This window comes from Glycine max, chromosome 7, assembly GCF_000004515.6.
Source record: "Glycine max cultivar Williams 82 chromosome 7, Glycine_max_v4.0, whole genome shotgun sequence".
In the NCBI taxonomy this organism is placed as follows: Eukaryota; Viridiplantae; Streptophyta; class Magnoliopsida; order Fabales; family Fabaceae; genus Glycine; species Glycine max.
The window spans coordinates 692939-711209 of NC_038243.2; the positions used below are offsets into that span (position 1 = coordinate 692939).

The 18271-nt window shown below is 36.4% G+C and overlaps 3 protein-coding genes across 6 annotated transcripts; 2 read left to right on the top strand and 1 right to left on the bottom strand.

The window, feature by feature from the left end:
* Positions 1 to 2225: 2225 nt before the first annotated feature.
* On the bottom strand, positions 2226 to 10265 carry LOC100526960 (uncharacterized). Of its 2 annotated transcripts, none has more exons than XM_014777617.3 (2): positions 10059 to 10265; positions 2226 to 2623 (listed from the first exon to the last, which is right to left on the bottom strand). In XM_014777617.3, exon 2 carries the CDS (start codon positions 2609 to 2611, stop codon positions 2411 to 2413), a length of 201 nt encoding a protein of 66 aa, XP_014633103.1. In that variant the 5' UTR covers positions 2612 to 2623; positions 10059 to 10265; the 3' UTR covers positions 2226 to 2410. The 2 variants fall into 2 exon arrangements, with proteins under 2 accessions (XP_014633103.1, XP_003529825.1); XM_003529777.5 differs by having other exon boundaries at positions 2226 to 2627; positions 10059 to 10262.
* Positions 10266 to 10457: 192 nt separating this feature from the next.
* Positions 10458 to 13565, top strand: LOC100803884 (mediator of RNA polymerase II transcription subunit 9). 3 transcript variants are annotated; one of them, XM_014777619.3, is made up of 8 exons: positions 10458 to 10619; positions 10714 to 10775; positions 10946 to 11340; positions 11412 to 11474; positions 11597 to 11677; positions 12048 to 12106; positions 12197 to 12277; positions 13289 to 13565. In XM_014777619.3, exons 3-7 carry the CDS (start codon positions 11014 to 11016, stop codon positions 12252 to 12254), a joined length of 588 nt encoding a protein of 195 aa, XP_014633105.1. In that variant the 5' UTR covers positions 10458 to 10619; positions 10714 to 10775; positions 10946 to 11013; the 3' UTR covers positions 12255 to 12277; positions 13289 to 13565. The 3 variants fall into 3 exon arrangements, with proteins under 3 accessions (XP_014633105.1, XP_003529831.1, XP_014633104.1); XM_003529783.5 differs by having other exon boundaries at positions 10989 to 11340; XM_014777618.3 differs by having other exon boundaries at positions 10992 to 11340.
* Positions 13566 to 15846: 2281 nt separating this feature from the next.
* Positions 15847 to 17997, top strand: LBD29 (LBD domain-containing transcription factor). Its single transcript, XM_003529681.4, has 3 exons — positions 15847 to 16157; positions 16416 to 16901; positions 17715 to 17997. The coding sequence occupies exons 1-3, from the start codon at positions 15847 to 15849 to the stop codon at positions 17845 to 17847; spliced, it is 930 nt and encodes a 309-aa protein (XP_003529729.3). The 3' UTR covers positions 17848 to 17997.
* The last annotated feature ends 274 nt before the right edge of the window (positions 17998 to 18271 follow it).

The window sequence follows — 18271 nt, forward strand, 5'->3', positions numbered from 1 at the left end:
TTTGTAGTGCTATCTACCTCTAAAAGCTGTGAGAGCTGCCAGAATATATGATTGAATCCCTTTTCTTTTGTTTTCTTGCGTTTTTAAATGATGGCCTTATATATACAGCCATATAGCCCTAGTTGACTTGTCATTGTATGTAACACTAAAAAGATGCTTTCCTTCCCTCCATCTCCTCTCCTTTGGCAAAAAACAATGCCAACTTTACTGCATGGTTTGACCAATCCCTCATCTCTTTCTTCTCTCGCCTATATGTCATTTATACATACATGTTCTCGGTTCTCTCTCCCAATCAATTACTTCATTTCCAAGGTGTTCATTGATAAAAGTCACACATCTTTCTTTAATGGAAATGAGTGCTTAGAGTTTTCATTTCACATTGCAAGCATATATTATGTTATTTCGTATTTCCTCTCTTTTTTCTACAGAATTATTATGCAATAGTGCGGGCTCTAGTAATTTGTAATGATTCAAAAGAAAAATAAAAGACAGCTATAATTCTTTTTTAATTTTTAAGAAATTTTTGATGATTTAGTTGCATTTTGGTCTTCTATATATTGTTGTTATTTTGTGAATTTGTTCTTCTTATTTTTGTTGTGTGTAAATTTAGTCCTGTCACTATTTTAATTGTCCAAACTTTAGTCTATATTTAAACTTTACATCCAGTATTTAATGCATGGAAGTACTGATATGTCAGCACATTTATGTTGATGTAACACTTTACTACATTGTCTCATTAGTATTTTTGATAAATATTGAATGTCAAATTAATGGATAAGCAAAAATTACACATTTTAAAATAGAAGAATGGTATTTGCAAAATGAACATAGTAACCAAAATTGCATTCAAGACCTACTTGATATAGTTATTTAATTAACCATTCAGGCTCAGTTTGTTACATATTGGAAAAAGTAATTATGATCTAAAATAATCTAGTTATTATTTTTTAGATATTTTTAAAAAATAGAAGCTAACTTATATTTGTTTACAATTATAAAAATTACTTTTTAAAAAAATATTCTGATTTTTGGATCTGTTTGTTTAAGCTTATTTTTTTTAAAAAAATGTTTATTTAAATAAAATAAGTAGTTTTATGATTTTCTGATGTGTTAGTCTAAATAAATTTTTTTATGAAATCAATTTTTTGTTTTTTAAGAAAAAAATCTTATATGCTTTTAAAAATGCTTTTATAAAAAACATTTTTTTTTTAAAGTTTAAACGACCTACTCAAAATAACTTATGATTTTAACCATGTTTTATATTATTTTCAGCTTTTAATTGTTTTTTTTGTTAAGTTTTAAGTAATTTTTTTAAAAAAAGTGTTTTTAAATAAAAAAGATTTAACAAACAAACCTTTAAAAGTCACTTTAATATATCAAAAAGTCCTTCAATTTTGATAAATAAGCAGTTTTTTTATACATATGGTCATGCAGATATTATAATCCATAATCTCATGTATACTTATCTAATGAAATGAAAAAAAATAAACTACTAAGCCACAGTGTTATAGTATATGAAAAGACAATTTATAGCCCTTTATCCTACCTTTTTTCTGCTGGAAGTGCTAATTGAGTGATAGAGTATTATGGTTTCAAATAAGGCTCCTTTAGGACCTTTACACAAATTCTATGGCCCATCGTGTTCTCCTTAATGCTAAAATAATTCTCTGACAGTAAGCCCAAATGTCCTACCCTTCCTCCCCATGAAAAGGAGAGAAAAAGTTGAGCCACTGAAAGCGAATAAGCGATGCTAACATACCTATTATTTTTATGCGAAAAATGCTTGCAAACGCTTTTTGGTATTTTATTTTCAATATTTGTTTTTATTATGGAAAAGCTCATGTCACTCCCACTAATAGAAAATAGACACAAATTGTTTTATAACCCAATAATAATAAATTTATAAAAAAAGGTGTCAAAATATGTGTACCATTCCTCTTATTCAAAATCAGATTGACAGTGTGAGGACAATTAGCTCAGTTGTCATTGTGAATCCACTCCCCTTGCAACAATTACGATTGAGTGCATATTTTATATTTATTTCTAAAACCAAACCCTTTTCCTATATGTACTTTGACAAATTATCTTATCAATAATATTCAAAGTTCAAACACCACAAATTACTTCAAAGATAACTCATTTCTTAGCAAAATAAGATTTACAAAATCTAATTCACAAACTAATCGGCTGAGACTTTAGTTTTGTCTATGAAATCCAACCATAGCTCCATCTAAAACTTCAGGAACTGTATAAATTTAGTGTAATCTTATTACAAAGACTTTGAAGAGGTTATCACCATGTGTCAAGACTATAATTCACATATGGCCTCTTTCTTCCACTTGGAATATTCAACTAGGCTACAGAAACTTACCAACACACAGTGTAAAACTGGAAGAAAAAATACAGATAATTATTTTGGAGACTGTTGAGAAGCATCTGTTTGCTCTTGTTTGGACCCTGCCACAGCTGCAGTTGCTGCTGCTGTCATGGCAGCTGCAGCTGCGCCCATTTTTGCACCACCTGCAGCTTTCATAGCACCTGCTATTTTAGCAAATGCTGCTATGCCTCCAACAAGAATAGCCCTTAATGCAACTGTTGGTTTTACCGCCATATCTAAGTCAGACTAGCTGTAAAAAAGTAAGTCAAACTAATGTTGCCTTCAAATCCAAATAAGTTCTTGAATCAGGACCCAACATAAGATGATAATAGCACGCCATATCCCATGGTTTCCATCAATCTAGCAACATCAACAAACTAAATGCATGCCAACAACCAACCAATTGTGAACATTCATGATTTGCTTTTTAACCCCTAAAAAGCCTCATTCTTATTTATCTAATCTTGGCAAGGTATTAGAGATAATGACGACTTAAAACCATTATTTAATCAACAGTTTGTTTTGTTGTACAAAGGATTGTAAAGCAACTTCCAGGGGCACAAATGATATTCATGGATCAAAAGAAAGAAAAATGGTTTCGATGAAGTAGCAATATATCATCATCAAGTCCAAAAAGAGAATTACTGGACTTCACTTCCTAATAGTATGTGTTCTAGCCTTCTAGCCAAACATTTTAAATTTGCTTAGATTAAGCTTTTGAGGAATGAGCAGAAGAATGAAAAGCCCAAACCAAAACTGAAAACCAGAGATGACTTATCCCTTTCAAAACTTGATGGTCTTACTCTTACCACAATACTAGAATTGATATCATTATTAAAATATATTCCATCCATTCTGCATTTTGATATATGTTTTCTGATAGATCTCAATGGCACCAATTGATACATGTATCTGATCCCCTATAGTGGAATAAGGCATGGTTGTTGTTGTATTCAATCCATTCTCATCAAAGAGTTCAATTGCAAGACTAGCATATACTTAACAGTACAGAAGCCTGTATAATTTAATATCCTAGAATAATGATCGAAAGCTGGGTTCAAACTTAAAACTGAGAGCATTGAAGTTGATTTTCCTGTTTCTTAGACTTGTTTGTTTACTTTGTTGTGGTAGTAGTTGAACCTGTCTTGTACAAATATGATTATTTTACACTTTAATCCTTTAAAACACCAAAACCTTGTTGATCCTGTATGTAGGCCTTCATATCTAATAAAAATTTCAGAAATAATGTAATTAACCAAAACCAATATGGTTAAAAACCACCTAGAGTAGAATATCCGAAGCTACGTGTTCACATGAAATGAACGCCAATTAGAACTGTAACACAAACAAAAGGGAACAAAGGCAACATTGAGAGGAATTTTGAACTCTCCTCACCAACTAATGTGAGTTTAATTTCCTTGAAACTATCTAATAATAAAACAGTTTATGATAGAACTCACAGATAAATTGTATGAATTAAACAGTGTAAATGGTAAAGAGAATGAAACGGTTTTTTGATTAATGGAAATATTGGGAAAACTACAGCAAATATCCAGAGCAAATGCTCCTCCAGAGAAAAGATTCTCCTCGTACAATGATAACAATAAACGTGCATGCCCCAAACACTACTCCTCCCCCCATATATTACTCACGGCTAACCACTTCCTATAATTCAGGGATATTCACGGATTCCCATTGCCACATCACTAACAGAATGGTTCCCCACCTTCTTACTCCTACGAACGTACACTCTCCACACAGCAGGATTGGGCCTTTCAGCAGGATTGGGCCTTTCATTAATACTAGGCCCAGCAGTGGTTCTATCATTGCCTCCCCCAGAAGCAACAGTCTTGTCCTCAAGACTGAAGGAGGGAAATTGACTTTTCAGAACTGATTCGTCCTCCCAAGTGGTGTCTTCTATCGTTCGTCCCTTCCAACGCACTAACCATTGTCGCACGCGCTGTCCACCTTCCGTGACCGACCTTGAAGCCAAAACTTCTTCCGGCTCTTCTAAGTCCTCTGGCTCCACCTCTAATCCTTCTGGTAATTGTGGTTCAGCCGAATAATTCCCTATAGCCTTCTTAAGTTGAGATATATGAAACACAGCATGAATTCTACTTCCTTCAGGCAGCTTCAGCTTATAGGACACAGCTCCTACTTTCTTAAGGATAGGAAAAGGGCCAAAGTATCGTGGAGCAAGTTTTTGATTAATGCGTCGTGTCACCGTCTGCTGTCGATGAGGTCGAAGCTTCAGAAATACCCACTCACCAACCTCAAACGAATACTCCTTTCTGTTCTTGTCAGCATATCGCTTCATCTGTTCCTGTGCTCGAATCAATTGATACTTTAATTGACGTAAAGCCTCGTCACGATCAATCAAGTCTGTAGCTACCGCCTCCACCTTAGTTTCTCCTTGAAGAAATCTCACCACCGTAGGTGGTTTTCTTCCATACATTGTTTCAAACGGTGTTGTACCCGTAGACACATGAAATGTGGTATTATACCACAATTCTGCCCAAGAAATCCATCGTGACCACTCCTTTGGTTGTTCTGATGCAAAACAACGAAGATATGCTTCCAAACACCGATTTACCACCTCGGTTTGCCCATCCGTTTCCGGGTGATAGGAAGAACTCATACTCAACACCGTCCCTTGCAAACGGAATAACTCTTTCCAAAATAAGCTGACAAATAAGGGGTCACGGTCGCTGACAATAGATTGAGGCATACCATGAAGACGCACCACCTCCTTGGTGAAAATCTCAGCCACCTTTCTTGCGGTGTATGGATGCTTTAAGGGAATAAAGTGTCCATACTTAGATAATCTATCCACTACTACAAAAATAGCCTCATACCCCTTTGATTTTGGTAGACCAGTTATGAAGTCCATTGAGATGTCATCCCAAATCCGCTCCGGAATTGGTAATGGCTGCAACAGACCCATGGGAGAAGATGCAGAATATTTTTGGCGTTAACACACATCACAACTCTGCACAAATTTCTGAACTGATTTTCTCATTCCTACCCAATAAAGGTTTCCAGCTATTCTTCGATACGTGCGCAAAAACCCCGAATGGCCACCAGTAGCGGAAGAATGAAATTCCTTCAACATTAAAGGTATGCAATCAGAACTTGAAGACAACACCAACCTGTTATGATAAAACAGCCTTCCTTTTATCAATTGGAACCCCGGTTGAGATGTAGGATTTTGTTGTAAATCAGTCACCACTTTTTGCAAATAAGGATCATTCCTGACTTCATGTTGAATTTGTTGCTCTTGCAAACATATAGGGAATGAAGTTATTCCTTTTAATTCTACTTCTTCATGAATCCTTGATAGTGCATCAGCGGCTTTATTTTCAGGACCAGGTTTGTAAACTACTTCAAAGTGATAGCCTAGTAACTTAGCTATCCAATTCTGCTGATCAGCTGTAGTGATACGTTGTTGTAGCAAGTGACGTAAGCTCTTCTGGTCAGAATACACCACAAATCTTCTTCCCAACAAATAAGGGCGCCAATGTTGAACAGCCAGCACCAATGCCATTAACTCTTTCTCATATGCTGACTTGCTCAGATTATTTTTAGATAAAGCCTTGCTGAAGTAAGCGATGGGTTTCTTTTTCTGCATTAATACCGCACCAATTCCTCTCCCAGATGCATCACATTCAATCTCGAAAGGTTGTGTAAAATCTGGAAGGGTTAAGACGGGGGCTTGAATCATAACGCTCTTTAAATTCTCAAAGGCCTTCTGTTCTTCTGGTCCCCAATGAAACCCATCTTTCTTAGTTAACTCGGTTAACGGTTTAGCTATCTTGCCATAACCAACAATGAATTTCCGATAGTACCCGGTCAACCCCAAGAATCCTCTCACTCCTTTAACATTGTGAGGGATTGGCCATTCTAAAATGCTATTAATCTTAGCTGGATCTACTGCCACCCCCTGTTCAGAAATTACATGGCCCAGATATTCCACCTTTCTACTCGCAAAACTGCACTTCTTTTGATTAACTACAAAACAGTGATGCTGCAACACTTCTAGCACTTGAGACAAATGTGCTAAATGCTCTTGCCAACTTTTACTATATACTAAGATGTCGTCAAAGAAAACTAGGACAAACTTACGGAGGTGTGGCTTGAAAATCTGATTCATAATGGATTGGAAAGTGGCCGATGCGTTTGTCAATCCAAACGGCATCACCAAGAATTCGTAATGACCTTCATGCGTTCGGAATGCTGTTTTCTGCACGTCTTCTTCCTTCACTCTAATCTGATGGTAACCGGATTTTAAATCCAGTTTAGAAAAATACTTAGTCCCATGTAACTCATCCAATAGTTCATCCACCACAGGTATAGGGTATCGGTCCGGAACTGTGACCTTATTCAGCTCCCTATAATCGATACACATCCTCCATGAATCATCTTTCTTCTTAACTAAAATGACAGGACTTGAAAAAGCACTGGAACTGTTTCGAATGATACCTTGACTCAACATATCTCGAACTTGCCTTTCAATCTCCCCCTTGTGGTGATGAGGGTAACGATAGGGCCTTACACTAACTGGTCCTGCCTCCTTTTGTAGTTCAATGGTATGATTAATCTCCCGTTCTGGCGGCAGCCCTTTGTGCTCTTCGAAAACTCCTTTGAATTTGCTCAACAATTCATCAAGTTCCTGTTTCTGTGCCCCAATCAACTCTGGTGTGTCTTTATTCACTGCTGGTACCATCTCTGCTTCTAACAAGCTGTGCAAGGAATCCATTGAAGTATGAACTGTGTTGTTCGTTGATACATCCTGGGTGGTGAAAAATTGGCCCTGCAACTCTACCCTTTCTCCTTCCCAAACAAAACTAATGGTCATTTTCTCCCAATCGAAAGTCACCTTTCCAAACCTTTGTAACCAAGCCACTCCCAAGATCATATCTAGATCACCCAATTCCAAAACAAAAGCATCAATTTGAGTGGTAAACTTACCCAAATGTACTTCCATATTCCTACATCTCCCCTTTGTTGTTACTCGGTGACCGTCACCCAATTTTACTCCCATGGATCTTCCATGTTCCACATTTAACCCCAATGCAGTGGCCACATGAGGTGAAACGAAATTATGACTGGCGCCACTATCAATTAGGACCACAATCGATATTCCATTCAAACTTCCCTTGAGGCGTAGTGTAGTAGGAGGGTTATTGCTCAATGTTGTTTTTGATTCAGTGATTCCACACAATCCCATAGAGTTGCAATCTAGCACTTCTTCCTCATCTTCCTTAACTTCAATGGCTATTACCTCACCTTCTTCATTAATCATTTCATCATCTCCCAAAAATTACCAATCTGAGTTGCTTCTCAGCACATTGATGAAGAGGGTGATACTTTTCTCCACACCGGAAACACAACCCCTTCGATCTACGCTCCATCAGTTCCGCATAAGGTAGATGTTTGAGGCCACGATTGCGCTCGCCTACATACCTTCTTCCTTCGTCACTTCCAGATTTCGTGGTACTGTTGCTTGAATTCGCATTCCCACTTGGGTTAGATGGAGAAGAACCCGTTTTGCTTTGAACCGGCCCATTGGAATAATTATTTGACCCGTTTCCTGTTCGGGTCAAACTCGGGTTATGATGAGACCCAGAACCCATTTTCCAATTAAGCCCAGATCCTGCTGACCCACTTCCTTTCCAATTGCGTGGCCCACCAACACCACCCCTAGGCAATAACGACCCACGCATCTCCGTCTCCACATCACGAGCAATCTACATCGCCTGAGTTCTTGAACGTGGATTCAGTGTCCGCACCTTCAGTCGAATATCCGTCTTGAGACCTCCCATGAAGTAACCCAAGTACTGCTCCTCTGGTAGTCTCCCTACTTGTGACGACACATACTCAAAAGCAGTGATGTACTCATCCACCGTCCCTGTTTGCTGCAAATCTTTCATTTCTTCGTAAGGGTTATCACTTTGCCTTCCACCATACCTCTCCATTAAGGCTTGTTTCAGCTTCAACCACGTCAGGTCGTCCTCTGTCTCCCTTAACAAGTTGAACCAATGAATTGTAGCTCCTTCCATACTTAGCTTCGCCAGTCTAATCTTCACTTCTTCTGATGTACCTTGAACTTCAAAGTACGTTTCAGCACGCGTGATCCATCCCACTGGGTCCTCACCATCAAACGATGGTAATTCCACCTTCTTCACTGCCATCCGATATTCTGACATCGTCTCTTCCGCCGCCGACGACACCGGAGTTGTTTCAGGCTCACGGCGAAAACTTGCAAACTCTTCTGTCAAGGTGTTACGGAATTCTGTAAACGTTTGACGAAAAGTTTCTTCCAACGCCGATACTCGCTCTTCAAACGTCTTCTCCATGGATGTTACCCGATCCTCCAACTCGTCCCGTCTTGTCATCTTCTTTGGCATAAATCACCCTTCACTGGTTCCTTTCGAACGATCCGGCAGGTCGGACCAATGATAGAACTCACAGATAAATTGTATGAATTAAACAGTGTAAATGGTAAAGAGAATGAAACGGTTTTTTGATTAATGGAAATATTGGGAAAACTACAGCAAATATCCAGAGCAAATGCTCCTCCAGAGAAAAGATTCTCCTCGTACAATGATAACAATAAACGTGCATGCCCCAAACACTACTCCTCCCCCCATATATTACTCATGGCTAACCACTTCCTATAATTCAGGGATATTCACGGATTCCCTTTGCCACATCACTAACAGAATGGTTCCCCACCTTCTTACTCCTACGAACGTACACTCTCCACACAGCAGGATTGGGCCTTTCAGCAGGATTGGGCCTTTCATTAATACTAGGCCCAGCAGTGGTTCTATCAGTTTAGTTTCCTTAAATGCACCCAGTTTCAAGCTTTGTTTGAAGGTAGATTAGAATAAGTTTAAAATAACAATATGGTCTGCAGTGATTGTGACTCTTTGGTGGACAATAGATGGTATTTCCGTATTCTTGCACTGAACTGACTCAAAGATCACATATTCACATAGATAAAGTGATAAACAAATTCGGATTCAATGCAAGAAATATGTTTTTTTTTTCCTTTCCTTTACCGATTACCATATTTCCCAGCAGTCACGAGTCTAATGAGCGAAAATGTAAACAAATCCTTATAATATAGACCTGTGAAACAATCCCTACAATACCACAGGAGCAGATACTTTTTTCCCCAGTTTTACCAAGTATTGCAATTACACTAGAATTTCAGAAATCCTTCCTAGCCATTGTCTTATCTAAAAATCCTTTGAAAATGTTTATTCAAAAAGGCTCAGAAAAATGTGCATTCTATCAAAAGAGAGAATGACTAAAACAACGTTCAATCACTTTATATAAAAAAACAACACTTACTCGTTCTATCACTATAAACTTAACTGTTGCCGCAACTTCCCCAAAGCCACCACCATTAATCATAAATGTTATATGCTCTTAATTAACTTATAATCCTCATCAAAGCGGTACAAATAGTTTACTGTTTACATTTTTCAAATAAGTAGATGTTATTTTCTTATGGATCAAAGAACAAATTAAGGACCTAACTGCCTAGCTATGAGCACTGCCATCAATCTAAAATATAATTAATTTTTGCCTAAAACAGAAGCCATTCTGACAATGAAACACATCAAGTTGAAGTTGCAAAGAAAAAAGGGAGCAAATTGAATAAGAATCAAACCTGGAATTAAGAAAAGATGAAACCTTTAAAACGATATGAGAAGAAGAGGGAAAGAGAATGGATTGGATTGGATTGGACACAGCGAATCAAAACCACACCACACCGATGTTTCCCTTAACCTCGGACCTACAAACAAGGGGGCGCTAGCTACTGCGTGTGTGTTTGCTACAAACGACAACGTCGTCGTTTCTAGGTACAGACTTAAGGCTTTGTTTGGTCTGTACAAATAGACATGGGCACAAATGGGTTAACGGGTCCGGGTTACAGGCCCATTGACGTATCCCCTGAGCCCAATTGGACACTTTATCTAGCAGCATCCAACGGCCCAGAAAAAATTTTGAACCCTGGCCGTTGGATTATGTATAACCCGTTTAAGGATCCAAAATCCACTTTAAACATACGGATCTTAAACCGGAAAATCCTTTCTCCACCGTGTTTTGCTTCGCTCCACGCTCAGACCTTGGTTGAGTTCTTTCCATTTGTTTCTCTCGTGTATCGTGCTGTGCTTTATTCTCTGCCTCTCTCAATCGTTCTACTTCGCTTCGCTCTCTCACTCTCTCTGTGAATTCCATGAAGCCTAATGCTTTTATTCTTTTACTTTTACTTTTTTTTTCTAATCTTTTCCCTAATTTTGTATCTCTGACTCTGTGTGCAGGTTTGATTCTTCTCCCTGATTTCGCTGTAAATAGCTGAATCTAGCTTCTCTCAATATCTAAGGTAATGATAGTTTGAATAGCCGAATTGAATTCCCGAGTTTTGGTGTCATATATTAATTTCCCTTTGTTGACATTGGTAGTATGACATATTATAATATTAGGACAATCTGTAGTTGTTTAAGGGCCCCTTTGTGTTCACATTTTTTTAGTTGATATATTAATCTATGGTAGGATATAGAATCTGAACCTGAAGAAGGAGTTAATCGTTTTGCAGCAGCAGTATAATTGTAGTGAGTGAGATGGATCATTATGGTTCTTCTGGAGGAAGCTGGACGATGATCCCAACCCACAATTCAAGTATTCAATCCCAATCCCAATCGAACCAGGACCCTAACCTCTTTCTTCAACAACAACAACAACAGTTTCTCCAGTCACAACCTTTTCAGCAAGCACTACCACCCCAATCTCCATTTCAACAGCACCACCACCTTTATCAGCAGCAGCAACAACAACAACAACAGCAGCGTCTTCTACCGCAACCGCAACAGCAACAGCAACAGCAGCAACAACAACAACAGCCGCAGAACCTTCACCAGTCACTGGCCTCTCACTACCATCTTTTACATGTAATGAGACCATTTTCAATATATTCTTTTATTTTTCTTTTCAATAAAGGAATTTCTTGTTATGGGCACAGTTGGTGGAGAATTTGGCTGAGGTTATCGAACATGGAACCCCGGATCAGCAGTCAGATGCATTGGTTTGAATTTTCCTCTTTTCACTGTTTTGATTAATCCATTTTTTTTGGAATCAATTTTTCCTTTTAGGGTTTTCAATAATTTTTTTATTTTGTTTTTTATTTTTTGATTTCATTGGTTAAAGATCAATGAATTGAGCAACCACTTTGAGAAGTGCCAGCAGCTGTTAAACTCAATCTCTGACTCCATTAGCACCAAGGCTATGGTAATCTGCAATTCTCTAACTTTACTCTTTTCTTGTTTTATATGCTAATTGTTAAGTAGGATAGGCAAGTTAGTTTAACACTTGAACTTCAAACTTCTGTGTTTCTAAAGTCTGCTGAAACTGAATGGCTCTAGTTTTGCCTTTAATCCAATGCACATCATGCACTTTCTTTCTCTCTCATTCTCTCTTTATACTCCTACTATCTTTTGTTATGTGGGCCATGCATGATAAACAAAAATCCACATTATTGATGTTGAAAATCTGCTGACATACATCTCAATATGCTTGTGCTCAAAACATCTTTAACTCGTAGTTTGAAGCTAGGGTTATACTTGGCCTTACGTGAGTGCTTTCTGGATGCTGAATGCAGACAGTTGAGGGACAGAAGAAGAAGCTAGAGGAAAGTGAGCAATTGTTAAATCAGCGAAGGTCTGTAGTTCTGTACAAATTGTATCAGATATTTCTGTCTAGTTAAGTTTCTAGATGCTAAATAAATGTGTTTGTTTTCGCTTGTTCCAGAGACTTGATTGCCAATTACAGAAAATCTGTGGAGGATCTTGTTAGGTCTGAGCCATAAGAGAATGTCGTGCATTCAGATAGGTAGGGAACCTTAAATGGGGTTTTGTTTCTTGATAGACTGTAGCCTTCATGTTTTACTAGGAATGGATCACCAGTTCTCTACCTTAAAATTAAGATTAGCAGAAATGCTAATAATTATTTATACTTATAACTGATAATTACTTAAAGATGTATGTTTCAATACATGTTCTATTATCTGCGGATATTAAAGGATGAATGTGTATAGCTATAGGAGAATTTTAATATCTTTTACTGCTTTTGGTTCTTTTTTAATTTGGAACGTGGAAGTCCCAGTTACAGAATCCAATTTTGAGTCATACTTGCATGTATTTTGGGTTGGATTAGTCACAGGAAATCTCGAGCCAAAGATTTAAAAGCTGTAGATGAGATTAATCAATAAACTTTGAATTCTCTTTGAGGAACCCCATTTCATTGAGCACTTGAGTCTCAATTGTAATTTGTGCTTTGGTTTGAGAAAAGATCACGATTTCTTTGTTTTTATATCTTTTAATTGATTGAACAATTCCAGTCTTGTTTTTTTAAGTTTTTCACTCCTAGCACAATGAAGGGAACAAATTTGTTAGGCACTCGGGCCGTATATTGTCCTTTTCATCAATTCCAAACCACAAAAGATGCAGACTACAGACATTCTCAACTAAATTCTGTGCCACCATCTCAATTGCTTTCTAGTCTTGTTTATTTATGTGAATATTATACTGTTGCTGGACTACTGGCTGAAGCTAATCACCTGCTTAGTTGTAAAGAGAAAAATAATTTTAGTATCTCAAACAGATAGTCTGTAAAGAATGTAGTTGTATTTCCTTTTTAGATAACAAGGAACGTAGGTGTGATTAAGAACATTTAATCAATTCCAAAATACACTTGATGCAAGAGAGAAATTGAGTGTACTAAATATCACTTTCTTCCATTTATGATCCTGATGCTTGTCCTTGGTTTTGATTCAATGTTCATTATGTATGTCAGTTAAACTTGAAGCTTTTTGTGACCTTAAGTTTTGATCTTGTATTACAGATGTCACTGTAGACGTTTGCTTTGAATTTCTCCCTTCTCAGAACATCTTGGGATTATTATGTACAACTACCTTGGAGATTTATGCCTTGAATTTATAATTCAATAGATATTCTGCAAGTTACTGGCCATGTTTTGGATCCTATCAAGGTTTCTATATCCATGAAACAAGGTCAAAGTAGGTTTAAATCAACTGCACATCTTTACTGTTCTCTTCTGTTGCCTCTATTAGAGAGGCAGGACATTAAATTAAAGAGCATACTCTGGCAATTTGGAGGAATGTAATGTTTCCGATAGCTTATGTAAAAATGGTTGGCCCCCTGCATTGTATTTGGGTCATTTATCTATCATGTGTTGAGTCAAAGTTTGGTGATATTGAATGCATAATGTCATTCATTACACTAACCCAAATTGTTTAAAGAACATTGAATGTTGTCTCTAGACCCAAAAGAATGAAAAGTGAAAGATAAAATGCTGCTGTCGCAACTGTTTTCACGAGGTGTTATCTGATATTTTAGATGGTGCGAAGTGAAATTCTTAACTGTGAATTGATCATTTCTGATGGCCCAAAACAAAACAAAAAATTGATATCATTGCTAAATAATTCTTGCACGAGTATGAGATCATTACCCATATTGTGTTCAAATATTTCATTTAATTGAACGGTAGAGTGTAGATTAATCCATAAGGAAACTAAAGTTAAAATGGTACGACAATAGATTATTTTTGTTATTTATTAATTTTTACATTAGTAGCTCACTATACCAAAGGGAGTGAGTCTTGACATAGACAAAGTTGTATCTTAATGATTAGTTGGTCGTACCTTAGTTTTAGGTTGCCTTGCTATATTATTTCTTTATTTGTTGTTTAGGGTTATACAATAAATATATTAAGAAAAAGCAATTAACCTTTCTGCTTTTTGTTTACGTGAGATTATGTTTTGATATTATTTCTGATATTGTATTTATTATTAGAATATTCTATTTCTTTTTAATTAATAAATGGTTGATTTTGTAATTAATACTCATTTTCTTTTTCATATTATGAATAGCATGAAGTATGATCTACGTTGACGCATAACATTATACAATAAAACATTAATATAGTTTATATTAAATTTATTTTTAATTTTTCAAATATATCTTTTAACTTTTTCATTGCTTATTTTAATATTTTATTCATTAATTTTTCTCTCTCATTGCTGATAAAAGTATAATTGAGAAAATAGTAATTGATACAGAATTTTAAAATAATAGATATATACAAATAAATTTTCTTGAAAAATAAGAAAAAAATATAAAATTATTTAGGATTGGAAAGAACAATACTTTTCAGTAGGCATTTCGGCTCTAAACTTACCAAGAGAAGGAATGTTTGTTAGCAATGGTCTCATCATAATTTGACTATGGGAGTGCAACAAGATTTCATTATCAATTAGTCTCAATTTTCCTCAATTGTGATTATTAATGAGCTGAAAGAACTCAAACTATTGCCAATGTGCATTATCTGTATCATTGTATAAGTTTTGGGTGCAATGCCAAGTTGCCAATTATGTAAATCGAAGCAGCAATGCTAAATAAAAAAAAAAGAAGGCCACTGCCAAGCCAGAGAAAGAAGGGAATCCAATATTAGTTCCAGTTGCCAATGTCATGCAGTTTGATAAATCTGCTTCCGTTGGTTCCTTTCAAAGGAGCTTTTGATATGTTGCATTGTGTTTGACCATATATGTCATGCAGTTTCTAGCTTTGCGATTCAAATTTAATATCTAAATTGTTTTTTAAGTTCTTTTGTATCTAAGGAGTATGTTTTTTATATCTAATTCTAAGTTTTGTTTTTCCTTCATTAATTTGTGAGATATTCTTATTGAACAGAAAGTTAAGCATAACAAGATATACTGTAAAATTTGTACACTTACTCGTTGTAAACGTACGCACTTAACTATATCGTGACACGTTACTCGTCAAATTTGTATAATAATGTAATCAGATTCATGTAAGCAAATCAGCCACTAATACACATTACACTTAATCCGGCCTTCACCAGCCTTAATACCAAAGTTTCTCCGATTGAATCGCTCTTTGTTGGTCAGACGGTATAACTCTATGAATATGAAATAATTAATTTAATTAATAATTATCTGGATGATTTGACTTGGCTTTCAAATCTACATTTGCTTCCTACAAAAGGCAAAACAACGTTAATAAGATCAAACACACACACACATGAAATAAAAATACCATACTATTTTAGGCTCCATCATATCCAATAATAACACTTCTAATTAATCATAGTGCATGCAAAAATAGAAGGCAAAAGAAGTTATTTGAGTCCAAAAATAACACTTAGCAAAAACGCAACCGTTAAGATCCGTTATTGTATTATATCTATCTGTTCCTCCTCCCATTTCTCTCCATCTCCCATTGCTCTGAACAAACAAAGCCCGAGAAAATAAGGGAAGAGAAAAAATTAAGCCCCAGAAAAGGTCCCTTCCTTAAGCACCTTCCCCGCCGGAGATGCAGCCGAAATCTCACACCCCTTTTTTTGTTCCTCCCCAAAAAGCCATGAACAACAATAACCCTAACAACAACAACACCAATAACAGAATCTCAACACCAAGAAATGGCAACAGCGCCACCCAGGCCTGTGCTGCATGCAAGTACCAACGCAGAAAGTGTGCACCTGATTGCATCCTTGCACCTTACTTCCCCCATGATCGCCAGCGCCAGTTCCTCAACGCGCACAAGTTGTTCGGCGTGAGCAACATCACCAAGATCATCAAGCTTCTCAGCCCTCAGGACAAGGACCAAGCCATGCGCACCATCATCTATCAATCCGACATGCGCGCTACAGACCCAGTTGGTGGTTGCTACAGGTACATTTTTTTTTTATCAAACAGATATTATTTATTAATTTTTGTTAACAAATGAATCGAATCCATGATTTTTTTTCTTCTTTCCTAAGTACGCAACCAATCTTATATCTCCTGTTGCTATATATACTTTTTTTAATAAAAAATTATTAGTTTGTTAGTTCTATTAAAAATGTCAATTAAAGTATTAATTGTGACCTCTCCCCTCCCTTTATTATTCTTCATTCACTAGGCCAACCTTTATATATGTTGATGCTATAGGTACATTCTCGAACTCCAGGCCCAAATCGAGTACTATAGGGCGGAACTCGAACTCGTCCTTCAACAACTCGCCATCTTCAGAGCCCAGGCTCAGCACCAACACCAACAACAACATGGTATCTTTGCTGCAAACAACGTTAATGTAGCTGTCAATGGTGATGGTGAGGTTTTGAACGGTGATCCAATGGGCTTGTATAACCAGCAACAACACTATCAGTGTCTGCAGGCACAACAGGAGGAGGAGCAGTATGTTATGATGCACGAAAATGGTAATGGAAGCCAAAACATCGATGGCATTGCTTTGCAGGAGCAAATTAAAACGTGGGCTGTGCAGAACACTGCTGTGTCGCTTTCTTCGTTGTCATTGCATGGGCAGAATAGTAATGTCAGCGATGAGTATGATCACAAGCCGGTGGTGGGGATTGACATGGATTCTGATGAGAGAAGCGAGTTAGGGTTCGAGTCTGAAGAATTAGTCCATCGCAGGTTTGTAAATTTATAGATTTGAAAATGCCATGAAATTATTTCTTGGAATATTTACATGGATGCTGAAGTTTGGACACTCACAAATATAAACATACTTCACGTTTTTTTTCTTCTCTTATAACTTTTTCTTTTACATCATATTATCAATGATATCAATCACATTTTTTCTTTGAAAGACTGTAATATCAATAACTTAATCGCTCGGACCACCATGCCTTCCATTAATCTTTACATGACATAAAATTAGTAATAGTTATTAATTGTTTCGGTAAATAATAAAATTTGAATGAATACTTGGTAGTCTTAAACTACATTATTTCTCTTCTCAAGGTGTAGACACTAACAAAAATCAAGAATTATACTATTTGCATGCATGCATCTAGAATCTGACTTAATTAATGTTTGTTATGGAGCCAGTAACAATATGTGAACAACTCCATGCTACAAACGTCCTATTAAATATTAACACTCTTTTTTTTTTCTCTTCCCCTAATAGGTTATATCACACATCATACTTACAATTCTCTCTCTTTCCGTAAATGTTAAATAGCACAGAGCTGTGCATGCAACATTTTCCTTATGGAACATCCACTTGTAGCTAGGTTGTAACTAATAAAGGCATTTGCATTGGAATTGTTTAGTTAGAAGTTAATGAGATGTCTGATCTAGAATATCTGTAAAGGCATTAATTCCAACAAAATGAATAAATAGATATTACTATTATGATCATTATCATTCGTTGTTTATGTGTTATATTGATGCGTACGTAACACCTTCTAACATGGTCAAGTTTTTTATTTAAATAATATGCAGTGATGAAGCAGTTTTGTTTAAGATAGACGATGCAGTAATAAAAGCGGAGGCTAATCCCTGCATGCAACAAGCTCAAGACCATGACCTGAAAGGTGCAGCAACATCGTTTACTCTCACAAATTGTAGTTGCTGATGAGGACATGAGGTGTTAATTAGCATACATAGATTGTAGAAAATGCTTCTACAAAATCGTTCATTTTGTTGGCATTAGGATACATTCCGTTTTGAGGTTAAAATTTTGCAAGTTTTATATGCGCGGCTAGAGTTATTTACTCGATTTCTTTCACAGGATATCTTTTTATTAATATTTTTTTTCTCTACTCATAATCAATAAAAAATAATGTATTCCCGATCCTGGGATGCATGTCTGATTCAATGAAAGGTATGAACAGAGAGAGGGAGTGAGTGCTTGAATTTTTGTTTAAAAGAAATAAAACAGATGGATAGAGAAGGGGGGACACTCAAACTCTCTAAATTAAAGAAACTTTTGTGTTGTTTTTACTTCTTCTTTTTTTTTTTTTGGTATTGTCTTTACTTTTTGACTTAATTACAAATGC

What these genes read in the sequence shown, in the direction of transcription:
- LOC100803884 (XM_014777619.3), top strand. Translation starts at nt 11,014, where the DNA reads ATGGATCATTATGGTTCTTCTGGAGGAAGCTGGACGATGATCCCAACC. An exon ending in CTCACTACCATCTTTTACAT is followed by an intron (nt 11,341 to 11,411) that starts GTAATGAGACCA and finishes TTATGGGCACAG; the next exon opens with TTGGTGGAGAATTTGGCTGA. An exon ending in ATCAGCAGTCAGATGCATTG is followed by an intron (nt 11,475 to 11,596) that starts GTTTGAATTTTC and finishes CATTGGTTAAAG; the next exon opens with ATCAATGAATTGAGCAACCA.
- LBD29 (XM_003529681.4), top strand. Translation starts at nt 15,847, where the DNA reads ATGAACAACAATAACCCTAACAACAACAACACCAATAACAGAATCTCA. An exon ending in CCAGTTGGTGGTTGCTACAG is followed by an intron (nt 16,158 to 16,415) that starts GTACATTTTTTT and finishes TTGATGCTATAG; the next exon opens with GTACATTCTCGAACTCCAGG. An exon ending in GAAGAATTAGTCCATCGCAG is followed by an intron (nt 16,902 to 17,714) that starts GTTTGTAAATTT and finishes AATAATATGCAG; the next exon opens with TGATGAAGCAGTTTTGTTTA.
- LOC100526960 (XM_014777617.3), bottom strand. Translation starts at nt 2,611, where the DNA reads ATGGCGGTAAAACCAACAGTTGCATTAAGGGCTATTCTTGTTGGAGGC.